This window comes from Rhagoletis pomonella, unplaced genomic scaffold (assembly GCF_013731165.1).
Source record: "Rhagoletis pomonella isolate Grant_MI unplaced genomic scaffold, Rhpom_1.0 Rhpom_scaffold_00001, whole genome shotgun sequence".
Taxonomy (NCBI): Eukaryota; Metazoa; Arthropoda; class Insecta; order Diptera; family Tephritidae; genus Rhagoletis; species Rhagoletis pomonella.
Genome location: NW_023458555.1, coordinates 50,688,032 through 50,703,849, shown reverse-complemented (window position 1 = coordinate 50,703,849; position 15,818 = coordinate 50,688,032). Strand labels below are relative to the sequence as shown.

The 15,818-nt window shown below is 34.7% G+C and overlaps 1 protein-coding gene across 1 annotated transcript in view; it reads right to left on the bottom strand.

Annotated features, from left to right (window-relative positions):
- Positions 1-2,196: 2,196 nt before the first annotated feature.
- Positions 2,197-15,818, bottom strand: part of LOC118748690 (chorion peroxidase) — a 19,221-nt gene continuing 5,599 nt past the window's right edge. The window contains 7 exon segments of the mRNA XM_036483340.1: positions 2,197-2,279; positions 6,419-6,957; positions 7,013-7,515; positions 7,616-8,005; positions 8,072-8,469; positions 8,534-8,777; positions 8,841-9,149. Coding sequence (XP_036339233.1) covers positions 2,213-2,279; positions 6,419-6,957; positions 7,013-7,515; positions 7,616-8,005; positions 8,072-8,469; positions 8,534-8,777; positions 8,841-9,149 — 2,450 coding nt within the window. The 3' untranslated portion in view covers positions 2,197-2,212.

Genomic DNA, 15,818 nt, shown 5'->3' with positions numbered 1-15,818 from the left:
TATCTGTCTTTCATTTGCCTTACCAAAGATTTTTTACTTTCTTAGCCAGAATTGCCATGAAAAATTCCTATTCCCGAGGTTTGGCTCATCGGAACTCTCGAATGTTTAGCGGTTAGCTCTCTCGGCTATTGCGACTGTTGCCACAGTGAAAACAAAACGATATACATACATACATATATACTTATTCATTTCGTTTTAGAACATGTGCAAGTGCTTTCTGTCAAATGAGCTTTTCACCATGAAATTTGGCAAGCGAGCTGTTTTTTGTAAGACTTACGTGCCAGAATAAGCAAAATCTTTCAAACCATTTTGCCTACTCTCTGCCAAATGTCTTACAAAAGACTTTCAATTATCTTTGCTAGAATTGTCTTGTTATTCTCTTTATTCGTATTCGCCTCAGTTTTCTCCATCATATACCGTATAAATCATGATACAAAAAAGAAGGTAGTTCCATTTAATGACATTCGTTGTTGTTGCTAACCATGTGACTTTTAATAAAATTATGACATTTCATAAAATTCATGCTACCTGATCACCAGAGATAATATTTTTTTTTTTTGTAAAAGTAAACAAAAATGTATGAAAATGAGTGAAGTTTAGTGAAGTTATTGAACATATATGAAAGGAGGGCTGCATGACCATCCGTCACCTCTCGAATTCAAGTACAGATTTCGATCATACCTTCTAGGTAATTTTTTAACCACTTAAAGAAATTATTGTTGTTGTCATGAAGATTCTAAAATGAATGCATGAACTTTATTAGGGCGAAAAGAAACTATTTTGAGCACGGAAACAAATGTTGAGTCTTCAAGTGAAGTAATGTTAAAATTTGAAGAGGAGTTGCTCAGTGAAAATGTTTTCAAACCACTTAACGATATTGAAATATCCGCAGAAGAAGAACTCGAGGTAAACTCCTTACCCTTTCGTTTTTATTTGATTTCTAATTTTTTTAAGTAGCTCGCAGAAGAGCATGAAGCAGAAGATTTCATCAGTCCACTCAAAGATGTGGAATCTGATGGACTTGAAAATTTTGCCGGCTACATAATTTCGAAAATGGGGTTGACAAAACTAGGCTTCAGGACGCATGTAGAAAGTGATCAAAATTATACGTATGTTAACTGTTTATCGGAGGCCGGTCTGTACAAGCCTAATTCAAGTTTTTTGCATACATTGGAAATTTTGAATTCAAAATTTGTTGAAATTAATGGTGATTCGCTAACCACAAAGCCAACATTTTTGCAAAATCTGATGAGAAATTTAAAAGTAAATTTGGACCAAAATATTATAAAAAGATTTTATTTGGGAAGAACATTCTTTAGAATTCGATTAATAAATCGCATGATTAAAGAAACGAAAATTGTATATCAAAATAAGAAAATGAAAAAAATTACAACATAATGCACTAATGGTTTTTATTATAAAATAAAAAGAATAATTACAATATAACAGTTTACATTTTATATATTTTTAATAAAAGAGGGGCAAACCACGTAAGTAAAAAAATATCAAGTACTGATTGTGGGTTTTGATTTGAAATATTCTCACATTGGTAAAAATATGGGAAAGAAAATACTCCGATCTATTGTTTTAATATTATCAAAGTGGCAAGGCCGTTGATAATACTGACAATTTATGAAACTTCAAAAAATTTTATTATCCGTCAAAAGTTGTTTATTGAAACTACCTTCTTTTTTGTATCATGGTATAAATGATATGTGTATTTGACTTCGTATTCGCTTTCATATTCGTTTTAGTCACCGTCTTCACATTCGTCTTCGTGTTCGTTTTGGTCTTGATCTCGTAAACTTACGAGTTTTACACGGTTTAAGACTTTACAAGTTTAAGCGAATCCCCTAACTGCTAGCATAGCAAACACAACTCAAATTGAACAACATGAAAATTTGGATAAGGCGATAGCAGCCGTAATCCTCAACTAATTTTGAAACCATAACAATTCTCGTCATCTTCAGAAAAATAGCTTTCCAACGATGGTTGGTTTCGAAATCGGTTCAGTAGAATCGCCAAAAGAAGACGCAAAAAATGTATGTTAGATATTAATATATAGAATATTTCTTTTAATTTTTGTACATATTTAAGAGCAAAACCCTTAAATTTTAATTTTTCTATTTTAATTAAATGCGTACGCACGTACGAGCAAAATATACTCGAGAGATACATATGAAATAAGGAGACCATCCCACGATTCCGAGCATCACACGCGCCAGGCCGTTAGATCGACGACGGGTACTTGAACGCTGTCGCAGTGCAACGGCTCATTTCTGTACAAAAGAAAACAAATAAGTGCATATGTAAGAAATAGACGTACATATGTACATTAAGGTGAGCCACTCTCTATAAAAAAAAAATCTGTACTGTTTTTCCATCAAAAATGTATTATATTTTAAGACTTCTGCTGAAATATTTTGCAAAAATATTAAGATTTACGTGAACTGCATAAAAATTTTGTAAACGGTGTCAAAATAATGAGTTTTTTGGAGATGTATACATGTATCCAGATCAGTTCTGCTCACGTAGATCTTAATATTTTTCTGAAATATTTTGTTGGAAGTCTTAAAATGTTATAGTTTTTAATAATATAAATAATATGCATAAATAAACATCCCTGCAAAAATCGCGAACTTATTCCCCAAACGATGACTAATTCACTACATACCTTGCAAAGATTTTACTATTTACAGGGGAAATAATGCAATTGTTATGAATCGGGTCGCAATGAAAATGAATGTGCTGTTCGCTCGGCCTTTTGTTTTTCATATTCTATTTTCTAAGGTAGGTAAGAAAGAGTAATGGTTCAACTACCCGCCGACCTAAAGTCGGAGGCCCCTATCTTATGGGATTGTGGTGTTAACAAAAACACAACACCGTACAGCTTGAAACACATTTGAAACGACGGGCTACAGACCACAGCTGTCTAAATTATTTTAACTCATACTCTTATGTAGACAATTATTTTGGCGACAACATGGTAGCACCGCGACTATACAAAAATGTAGCTGTGGCCAGATTAGATCTATTTCATATATGTAATGCTCCTATATTGGCAGTAAGAGCTAGTATCGTCCGAAAACATTACAGTAGGGGTGTCAGTGGCAAAAATACATCGATGTTTTTCCTTGATTCGATGCATCGATTTGCATAGGATTTTTCAGATAATGTTTCACAACAAAATATGTTATTAGCAAAATTGTACAAAATTTGAAATAAATTACTGCACCGGAAACTCAAAGTCACTTCTCTTGTTTGTACAATTGAAAAACTGGAATGACGGTACAATGTACTAGAGATGTACTCAGTTTTCGAAAAACATCGATGCATCAATGCACCGATACATCGACAATTTACATATCGAGTGGCATATTTTCGATGCATCGAAACAAAACATCGATATTTTCGATGCATCGATGTTCTTCCGACATCCCTACATTACATACATTACATACATTACAGATATATCAGTAAACACGTACAAAAAAAGGAACACACGTTCAAAAATAAACATGTACACAACTCATATATGAACAAAATGAACTCAAACATACTTTTTTTTGCATGCATTTTTTTGATGTGGCATTTTAGGAGACAAACCGTCAAACAGCAGGAAAAGAAAACACAAAAACAAAATAATTCCGCTTCTAGCTTAAGTTGACGTGTTGAGTAATCATTGATGATTTCTTACGGTTAGTTAAATTAAGTTAAGTCTAGACTAACTGAGCTTTTACACATTGAGAAGTTAGTTATCTACCAATATATAAGTATTACATATACATATGTTGCCAAAGGTTTATATATTAAAGGTTGCGCATTGCGCAGGTCCGTTACTCCTCTCTTGTAAAATTTGGCAATCAGCTGTTCAGCTTGCCGACAAGGGCGACAAAAACAGAAAATATAATAAAAATTGCAATGCAGTGTGCGGTGTGGAATTTTGTAAGCCAACGCAGTGACCCATCGAAAAAAAGATATTTTTTCCGTTTCCCAAAGGATCCGAAACAGCAAGAAAAATGGTTGAAGTTTTGCCGGCGATCTAAAGTTTTTAAACCAAAAACGCGGAGAATTCGTATGGACCATTTTAAAGACGGACACATTAAAGGGAACTAACTTCCCGGAATTGGGTAAGAATTGTCCACTATTTTTGTTATAACACATACATATATATGTATGCTCAAGCGAAAGCAAAAAGTCGCCCTGCGACAACATGCGCAGAGAGGCAATTTTTATTTCGCGGATTGCGTGACCTTCTATGTATAGATCTTGTATGTTGCCCGTATAGAGATTCTCTCTCTCTCTCTATCAACGGCAATTTGATAGATGATATGGTCGGCAAGTACGCAAGAGCGCTCCGTCGCACAGTGGTTCAATACCAGCTACTGTTTATAATTCACTGGAAATCGATTGTCTTGTTCTAGCTAAAAATTTTTACATAGGCTGCATTTCTTTATTCATTCTAAAAGTTTGAAATAAACTTTTTTGTTTACTTATTCTTTAGAACGTTCCTGATAATATGTTAACGTATATTTCAAACGGATTCTGTTTATTCCGGCTGTGAAATGGAATTATCCGGAATGTATAAAGAAACGCAGCCATAATAAAAAAGAATTGAAAACAATTGTGGGTTTCTACGAAAACAAAAAACCAAAAAGGAAAATAAGTAGAAAAAAGCAACGATAAGTTACAAAGCGAACTTAGCACAGTGCATAGGCAACTGGATGAGTCAGTGGGATCGTCGGTTTGAAGCCTACTGAAGGAAGTCTGATGAGGAAATGTGGTGATTTCCAAAATAGCTATCACTTCTACCATTTTTTCAATTATTGTTGCTTTTCCACAATAAGTTTTTCATTAAAAACGGCCTCGAGCTCAACAAAAATTGTTGAACAAAAAACAAAGTGACAAAAAAAAATTTATTAAAAAAATTTTCAACAATCTTAAATTTTGTTTTAAGTTTTATAAAAATTTTGGGTATGCAGTTTCATAGATCAATGAATTCATGATTTTTAACAAAAAATATATGAATAATAAATAAAAATATAACAAAAAATAATAAATAAAATATATAAATAAACTACACGAGACAAAGCGAAAGCTTTTATTTTCCATTTAGCATGCAGATGTGCTCGAAATGTTAGCGAAAAAATTAACGCGAACTCTTCGCCACTTACAACTTGCACTTCATTAAACTAAAATTTAATGATCGACATATAAAGCTGCATATGGGTATTTCCATACGTCGCATACGTGACAGTCGTACGTTTCAATGTGATACAAACAAGGAATGCCATTTGTTTTCTTTAACTTTTTTAGGCCATTGTATAGCTCTATATTTAACCGAAAAATGAAAACAATCGAACTGTTTGGTCCTGGAATATAAGCATTTAAAGAGAGTGTCGTTACGTGACAAAAAATGGAAGCAGATTTTTTCTTTTCTTACAAAATCGCAAATCTCTACGAATTGTGGATGGCTATTTTCATGAAACTTATTTTAATATGATTTGGAGCAATTCTAGTTGTTTTTAGAATGAATTTTTAACGCAAATGAAACATGTATTTTATGTAGAATATACTTTATATTTTGACCTCAGCGCCAATTCAGGGTGAATTTGTTGGAAATCTATGACTTCTTTATGTTTCAACTACATACGCCAAATTCGAACCAAATCGGACCATAACTACGATTTTTCGAAATATCTCAACCTTGGCGCCACCTAGGAAGACCATTTTATACAAACATGATTTTACTTACATAGCCAGTATATATTTTAAAAAGCAGACAAATCGGCCCGTAAATACGTTAGATATAAGATTTTTATTTTTTTTTTGTCGTGGTGGACCTTCCGATGGAAACACCGATATCAAGAATATTTTCCAAAAACTCAAAAACCAATTTTTAATTTTCGTGAAAATTTTTTTAACATTCCAAAATTTATGTGTGATTTTTTTTCGTTTTGGGGAACACATCAGTTGTTTTCAACTAGTTTTTATTTGTCAACATCTATTAAATGGAATAAGATAACCGATTTTTTCAATTACTACTTTTTCTGCACTTTGCACTAAAAAAATTAACAAAAACAAATAAAAATTCAAAAATCGGGCTTAACTGGCCTCTTGCTATTTTTATAAGCTTTCATTAAAAAAATAATCAAATTGGCCAAAAAAGGAATTCTCCAGTGAATTTTGAACAGTAAATTCCAGTTCAGAATTACTGTGCGTCAGTGGGTAGTTGAACCATAAATCATTACCTCCTGTGGCAGATCCATATTAAATTCGCTAGTTCAATACAGGAAGTGTGTACAAGTGCAAACACAGTATATATAGGACAGTTGAATTAAATATCTAAATATCCGGTCTATGTATTTTGTTTTTTCTGCAGGGATGCCTTTAATAATCTTTTGGTTACAAAACTTACAGGGGGAAATCGGCGCGAACAAAGGCCGCCGGCGGCACTTTCATCAACGTCAAGTGATCGGCATTATCGCAAATCAGTCGAGCCATCGTCGCCTTGCGTATCTCATGCAGCTGGGTAATAGTGAATGCGCCCGGATTCACTTTTTTGCTATATTCATAGAAATACCTATCGCCATGTTTGAAACGGGAAAATTGATCTGCGATTATTTCGGCAAACGTATTGCCAACAATACCATCCTTCACTGAATTCTCCAACAAGCCACCTACCCAGAGGTCAATGTCGTCAGGATGATGATAAACTTCAGCGAGCCGTTTACTCGTCTAAAAAGTAGTTAAATGATTTATAATGTATTCATTATTATTACAAATAAAGCATCACACATTTTCAGGTAACTCGTGAAAGCTGTGTAATTTTCTGTGCCCCATCACTTCTAAGTAATCATTGTAGCTACGAAGCCCTTGATCTCTGCCTCGTTGTATATTGAAAGCTGCCAAATCCAAGCCGAAGGGATTATGACCGCGGAACAGAAAGCGGCTTAGCTGTAAGAAAGAAACATAGCAATTCAACGAAATTGGTCTATTTACCCATACGTACGCCATGCGTTATGAAGCTATCAGCTCTTTGCATTGGCTGCGTAAACATGGTTCGCAGCATATCATCGTAGAAGGATCGTTTGCGCATGCGCGAAGGATTAAACATCACATCGGGAATGTTGATGATTTCATCCACCTTATTATCACCCTGGTGTATATGAAATTTTCCATCAACAGTAGAATGCCCCATTCGAAAAGCTGCCCCCGAAAATTCATTGGTAATAGCGGGATTCACGTCGAGGTTGTAGCCTTTGGCATAGCCATGATGTTGTGGTGCCAAACGGAATCTCTTCATCTCCAGTGGTCCAATTACTGCTGGCAGGTACTCATTATAAGTTATATGCTGCAGCTCCGCAATGACTATTCGACGCGCTTCTTGGAACAATATCTCGTCGCTTAGCTGAGGATTGAGGCGTGCCAGAACGCCAGCGATACGATTGTGCTCGCGGGCAAAGAGTACATGCAAGGTAATGAGGGAGATTATTTGATTTGTACGTCCATCACCTACAGAAGGTATGCCAAATATAACACATACATCCATACATATTATAGTACGTGTGTTTGTACACATTATATGCATATATAAGTCAACAAAGTATCTCACCCGATTTGTAGCACGTCTTGCCAGGATCATCGCTTTCACACGCATTTTTGTCGCTAATCAATGGCAACAGCTCGCGACCAAAGTCATTGGACATACTAAGTCGACCGCCATGAAACTCGCGTAATTCGCGCATCGATTGCTCATTCGAGCCATACACCGTGGAAGCATCAATGAAGTGTGTCACTTTGCTGCGTTGCTTGCCATAGCCCACTTTGCATTCTGTATTGGGAGCGAGGGATAGGCGCACGAAGTTCATGCAGCTCACATTGAAGGTGCTAAAGAAGTCATCGTCGTGCTCCACTATAATCGGCATGCAGGCAAAGTGACGTTTGTGTGGCGGCAAAGGGTGAGCTCCACTTGCTGTACAGCATTCTACCAACTCGCCATTCTCTGTGGAGGAAATTAGTTTAAATAGGAAAAAAATAATAATTAACTCTAAGTCTCAGCACATCCAACCTAAACGCACTGAAGCCGATTGTGTGACGTCGTGAGCTAAGAACTGACCGAACTGCATCACAAGCAAGTTGTACTTTGGATGCGGGCTGTATACATCTGCCATTAAGCGACGTGACGCTTCGCGGGCACCCATCAGTTCAGATCCGTCCACGGAATGCATACGCGGCGTCCAAATGCCATCTTCATAAGCTGGTGGTAGTAAACGTTCCATTGGCTGACCAGATGAACCCCAGCGCGAACGATGGGGCAGCGGATTATTGCAGGTGCCGTCCAAGGTACGGTAGCGTGCATTCGGATCGGCACACTTGTGCGGTGCAGAGCAGTGGTGTGCCAACGGAGTTTTCCTAAAATCTACCTGAACATTGTTTGTGATGAGGTCATCCACAGGAATATCTTCCCTAATTGAACACTTAGAGCGATTAGCAACCACAACCACAAATATAGGAAACAAAATATACAAACTTTTTTGAGATCAATTGGCCTGCAATAATTTGCTGCACAGCCGAATTAGACAAATGAAAGTTATGTTTATCATCGAATGAATTGGAGTGAAAGGTTATGCTATGCAAAAATTCCGGTTGACCGCGTCGAACTGGCAGCTTAGCCACATTTTTCATTAGTTGTTCGAACTTCTGACGCGATTCCTCCACCACCGACATAGGAAGGACAGCAGCGAATGGTGTACGTTCGATGCCAGGACGAATTGCTAACATTAAATAGTAAAGAGAAAATTATGTACGTAAATTTTAAATAGCGTTATTCACCTTACCTGTGTGATTCTGTCCAGTGACGCAGCAGTAGCCATAACTACCACCAGGAAGATCACAAATCTGCGGCTTTTCGTGGTCCATCATACGCACGTGTGCGGGGCATTGAATTTGTGGCACACAAGCAACGTTTTCCGGGCAAGTATCGCATTTTATTAGCAAATTGGACGTAGGCTTCGTGGTGGGTGCTATAAAAGATACAATTAAACTCAAACAACTAAGGCCAGTGCTGTCTTCATCTGTGCCGAAGGCTTTACAAAAATATTCAGTTTTAAAGTATTTACCTAAGCTGCAAAATTTAACGATTTTAGCTATCTAAATGAAAGGGTTTTATAACAAAACCTCATATCTAAAGTTTAGTTACTCTACCTCATATATGAATGCATCAATGTGTAAGCATTCCGAAATCAAAACAAGACAGTCAAGTAACGTTTTTTGTGTTTGTATTGTGTACGTGTGTAGCGTTTTTGTGCATGTGTTGTGTACATGTTTATTTATAAACCTATCCCTGCAGGGAAACCACAGACTAGTGAATAAAATGTCTAATTCCGTGCAAGATCTTTATCGCTAAAAAACGAACCAGTCCGATAGTAACTAGATCCCCAACAGTTCAAAATCAGCGAAATGTGGTTCTCTTAAAAAAACAATTTTATTTCACTTTTTCCATTAGAAATCTATATCTAAGGTGACGAATTTAGAACTGGTTCGGAATTATAGAAAAAGGGATGCAGAACGAACTAGATCTTATCTGTCGAATTTAGGAATAGTTCGGAGCTATCGAAAAATGGATGCAACGGGGCTTGTTTACTTTACATAGATATGTATTTGGCGGCTTTTTCGTTCAAATGCACTTTCATTCTGCACTTTGCAGATGCTTTTTCGTAGTTTGGTAATACAAAACAAAAGTTTGTGTTAACATTTTAACATCTTGGGACCGTCTGGAATCTAACCAATAAGAGCGAGCACCTCTGCAAAGTCAGCTTCAGCGAAAGGCATGAAAACGTACATTCTTACAACCCTTTAAACAAATTTATTTGCAAATTGAAAAAAGACATTTCTTTAAAATAGTTTAAAATCGCACACGGAAGAACCGAATAGATTGAAATACCATGATAATCTTTTCTTTCGTCTGTAGATTTTAGAACTGGTTCAGAACTATAGAATTTAGGACTAGTTCGGCACTATCGAAAAAGGGATGCAGCGTTGGGCAATTGACACTTCCTAGGACATCACCACGTTAAATTTGCCAGTTGTATGCATGCAAAAGAGATTTATCGTGAACCAGTGCTGGGTCTAATTGTACTAGAAGCGCACCAGTTCAGAACTAGAGATCTTCCCTACAGGGTACGTGTACATACGTACTGTAATGTTTTCGGACGGTACTCGCTGTTACTGTCAATATAGGAGTATTACATATCGCACGTTTAATAATAGTTGTGTTTTTTTACAAATTATCCATTAACTTGCCAGCAACACTCCAGTAACTTTATTTCTAAGAATTCGCTCTCAAAGAAAAAATTTGCAATAAAGTACGTGAACGCTTTTCCAGTAACAATTTGCAAGTTTCATGAACAGCTGATAAATTGGTTGTTTATTCGCAGCGAATTCCTAATAAAACAATATATTTGGTATTTAAATAGGTTTATTTTGTGAAATTCAACAATAAAAACCCACAAACAGTTTCCTTATTAGTTTAAATTTCATCCAGCAACATGCGATCAGCTGTTTTTCGTACTGGCAAATTCTTATAAGTAAAAATTTATCCAGTAAAATCCAGTAAAAACTTGCAACTTCAACTGTCATTTTTCGCCCTCTCAATTTCCCCTACTTTGCAAGTTTTTGCGTACGAAAACGCCAAAACATGAAAATTCGTAAAAACTTTTACTGGATTTTACTGGAAATGAGTAAAAAAAAAACGCAACTAATATAGAGATGGACTCAAAATTTACGTTGTTGGAGATTTCATCATATAATTAATAAGCTTGATAAGTAGAACTTGTTCAGCTTAACAGATGGGGAAACTTCCCAAAAATGGCGAAGATATAGGTCTTTTCAACTATCGTTTTGTATACCAACTGTATGAATTGATCACACTTTGATAGCATTTTCCAACAAAACTGAAATTTTGAAATACTTCTGTATATTAGTTGCGATCCCGTACGAGTCCGGATTAGTCAGAAATAGTCAGAATCCGTCAGATTTTACTGGAAATCGATCCCGTACTCGGTTTTCTGACTATTTAGAGGACAAAAGAGAGAGTAAATACGGTTCTCTCTCTGTCAGAAGTTACCAGTTTTAGTTCGAAAATTGTTTGCTGGTAAATTCTGGTAAATGTGTCAAACTATCAGCTGTAGTGTGTTTGGCAACCAAAATATAAAAGAAAAGTGCAATCGGCTAATTCATGGTGAAAAGCATTTAATTACTTGTTTAAGTGGATTCTAATGAATTTGAAAGTATTTTTGGTTATTTACATGTGTGGCTGAGTGTGTTTACATACAAAATAAGCAAAAATTTACAACCAAAATTTAGAGGTTATGTTGAAGTTGACAGAACTTACCTTTTTACTAGAAAGCAATCCCGTATATTTCAGTGTTACTCTCTCGCTCTGAGCGAATTTTTATTTTATTTAGTCCGAGGAATACGGGATTGCACCTAACGTAACGTGCGATATATGCCCTACCTTACCAAGCTTATACCGTGCGACAGTAAATTTTACACACTAAAAAAAATCAATATACATACATGCATATATGTATTCGCAACACTATAGGAAAAATATAGTAACTGCGTATTTAGTTTTTTTCTGTGACGTCAACATTTTTTAAAGGACTTTGAAATTTCAACAAGTAATTTTTTAACAAAAAACAAAACTGACTTTAAATCTCATATAAATTTTTAAGATTATCGTTAATTCCTTCATGATTCAGTGATCGGATTTAAACCAAATTAGTATGGGACCATCTCTGAGGTAACAACTTTCCTTTAAAAAATAATTATAGAAGTCGGTTAACGTAGTCCAAAGTTATGCGGTAACATACATAAAAAAATGTATGTATATTCCGATGAATCTATAACCTTCTCGTTTTTATTGAAGTCGGTTAAAAATATGATTAATTTAAAAAATGATTTAAAAAAGATCAGTGCAATGTAGAATACCAATGTGTTCTGTTGAATTAAAAAAGATTAAAGTTTTTGTTGCATAAGGATAATTGGGTATGGAAAATGTTGTCGTGAAATTTTGTCCTCAAATATTCTAGAACATTTGGAATAATTATATTTGAAAACATTATATGTTGAGAACTAATACACACACGACCACATTATCGAATTTCGTCCTCCTGGCTTCATTAGCTTAAAAAAATTAGATTCTTTAAAAGTGAATTTTCAATACCTATTCGTCCTTGTAAACCAAAAAACTTTAATATTTGTCTTCGCTGGAAAATAAACAATATACGATGGCGGCCATCCTGGATTTAGAAGAAGCGTTCAACAACGTTAGCCTAGAGGCAGTAGAGCAGTCACGCAGAAATCTGGGGATTGATAACTTCCTGCTAAAATGGATTTTTTGTACCATGCTTCGTACAAGAATTGTAAACGCAAAGCTAGCAAACAGCGAAGTCATCGGGCATACACATTCTTACAATTGCAATTAATAAAATAAATTTTTATTTTCAATACATGTAAATAATATGTATTTTGTTTTGGTTAATTACAATATTATTTTATTTGCGATTCTCTTCAAAGAAGCTGTCATTTCTTTTTCAATAGTTCTTCTATTTAAGCTGTTTATTTTTTTAATTACTTGTTTTTTTTCTTTCTTACTCTTTCTCTATTTTCCTTTCTGGTAATTTGGGGTTTCGTAAAAAAAGTTCTTCCTGTAATTGCAAAACAAGATTATAAAACTGGGAATTGCTTCCTCCAACACCTACTTTCAGGAGAAAATGCTACCCTTCACCACTGTTTTGCGTGCTAGAAAAGGTTTCTATTTCCGATGCATTGCTGTTATGACCAAAACTCGGGAAAATATTTCGGGTTTTAAATTTTTCCAGTAATATAACTTTTGTCAAAGCAATTCAAAATAATTACATATTTCTGTATTAAAATATAATGTAAACAATGTTAAAGCCGACCATGATTCAATAATTAAAGGTTTTATTATTGAATCATTAAAGCGGACATGTCATTACTTTGAAAAAGTGCTAGGGATGTCAAAAACACATCGAAAATTTTGCACTCGATGTATAAATAGTCTCAAGTGCATCGAACAGCCAAATATTGTCTGACGTTCAAAGAAAGCAAAATACAGTTTTATGGCTCATAAAATTTTATTTTTTTATAAAAATATGGTTCATGGTTAAATTTTAGTATAATAAAGTGCAAGTTTTAAGCGTCTGCAAAATCGCGTGGATTTTTGATTTTTTTTTTGTGACGGGTTTTTGCACTTTTTTTTCGATATAAGCATGAATTTCTTATGGAAAAAAATGAGCAACAGCGTTTGCAAAGAAAATTAAATCAACGCCAGTTTTTATAAATTTCATTTGTTATATGGAAAGATCGCAAAAGCCGTCAGCAAAAAAAAATATTAAAAATCAGCGCGATTTGGAAGCCGCTAAAAAACTTGCACTTTATTATACCAAAATTTAATGGGCTACACACTCCATTACTGCACACGCGAAAAAATTCTAAAAAATCAGATTATAAAGCTCAAAATTCTAAATAAATTTTGAAAACTTTTTCTAAGCTCTGAATAAAGTTTGATTTATCTGTAAAATCAGATCATAATGTAATAAACAAAGTGAAATCAATATTTGACGTACGCTTATTTGAAAATTTAAATGTAAACAATTCGTTTATTTGTTTACATTAACCCTCTTCCGGCTTTGGTTTGGAAGAGAATCCTGAGATAGTGCGTTCTTCAAACAAATTCTGTGATAGGGTGTTTTACAATATTTTCAATATTTTTTTATTTTTTTAAGAATTTATGCGAGTTGCACTAGAAATTTCCTGATTTTAGCGAATAAATTAGTTATAGAACCGTATGTTTTGTTTGTGAATAACTATTTACTGATATTTTCACATGTAAAGGGTATTGACGAAGGTACAAAAACCGCACTTGGCAGTGCAGCTACTTTGTCCCGGAAACAATATGTCAGTACGCAGAATGTCCCCATCTCAAAAGATTTCCCAATATATCGTCGTTTAAAGTACAAAACCGCGTATCACGATTATGCAAAACCGCGTATGTAATATCACCAAGATTTTACAGGAGAGAGTAAAAATATATGCTACTCTTGATCAGCGGTATTGAAACTATGCTGTTATTTTGCAGTACATGGTCTAATTTCGATATATTGGTATGAATAGATAAGGCTTCCTACGAGCAAATCTAATTTTTGGCACAAATGTCAGTTACGCGGTTTTGCAAAACGACGATAGGCGGTTTTGCACATTAAACGACGATATGTATATATATACACATTAAGATTAAGGATTCTTTCTCAAATTAATTACTGCAAATCAGGACCATCTATTATTACTAAATTGGCGAAAGTATAAATTTTATGCGATACGTCACATATGTTTGGCGCATTGCGGTTGTAGTTATTGGACTTATTTTCACGATATGCCTTTGCACTAATGCATTTGAGAACATACCAACACTTTGATCATTACCTCTCATCTGATGAAATTGCAGGTAACATCTTTGATGGTACTGCATCTGGATCGAGGAGTCTTTTTTTGGCATTAATACTTGCATAAATGATATCATTCGATTTGAAGTGCAGAGCGCAAACTTTCGATGATCCAGTTAGTTTAACACCACACACATTCAACCAATCCCTTCATGGCGTAACATCTGTTGGCACACGAGACATATGTACCTACCTCACTGTTGTGGGTGCTTCTGCATAAACAGCAAGTATCTGGCATTTTATACGAAATTGTTTCTTTTGGTTCTTTAATTTCTAAAACAATTATTTTTTGATTTGAAATCAAAATTTTTTTTATTTTAAAATTAATTTATAATGTTGCTAGTTTCAAATGGTTAAACGCAATGACAAAACCGTTGTCATATAAGCGTATAAAAAATAAATATGTCATATATTGGTTTCACTTTGCTTATTACACTATGAATCGGACTAAAAAACTCAAAATTTTAATGTATCATATGTAACTTAGAGCGCGTGCGAATCGGTAACAAAGTTCGCTGTGATTCAATTTTTGACAAGTATGAGGTGAATACTAGCTCATGAGGCTAGTGAAATTTTTGACAAATGCATATACAACTTGAGCAAAAAAAAAATAAAATGGTATTACACTACATTAAATATTGCTGGTAAATAAATTTCTTTTATGTTTCAAACGCTTTATTAAACGCTTGATTAAATTGAATTCATTAAAAGCTTAAATTGATGAACTGCAATCAATAATGGTAGATGTTTTCTTAAAATATTAATTTCAGTTCATTTTATAATATTTTATTCTGCGGTTGAGAAAAATTGACTGTTGTCAAAAAGATTTCATTTCACAAAGCAGATTGGCAAAACTGTTGACCCATAGTAAAAATATTATTCGCCAGCTTTCCCCACAGAACTTTGTTACAGATCCACACACGCCCTTAGAACACAAACTGTGCTACAAATTTTGTGATGCTTCGATGTCAATATTGAGCGTGCAAAAGTTGAAGCTTAAGTGTTTAAGGTAAAACGCAAACTCACATATCTGAACAATCAGCGGTATAGATCAATATGTTTAGGTGGTCTGATCTTGTCGACTCAGCCAAATGATTGATAAATTATACAAACACGAACGCGCACCAATTTCAGTGGGATATCTTATAAAATTGAGGAGACCAGTTGGCGAATCCACTCTTTAGTTTTGATTTAGAGGTTAAATTTAATTGATGTGAAAATTCTGCAATATTATACTACTGATGCTTTCCATTTCCAGACAACCGGTCAGGTACGAGCATGATTTTT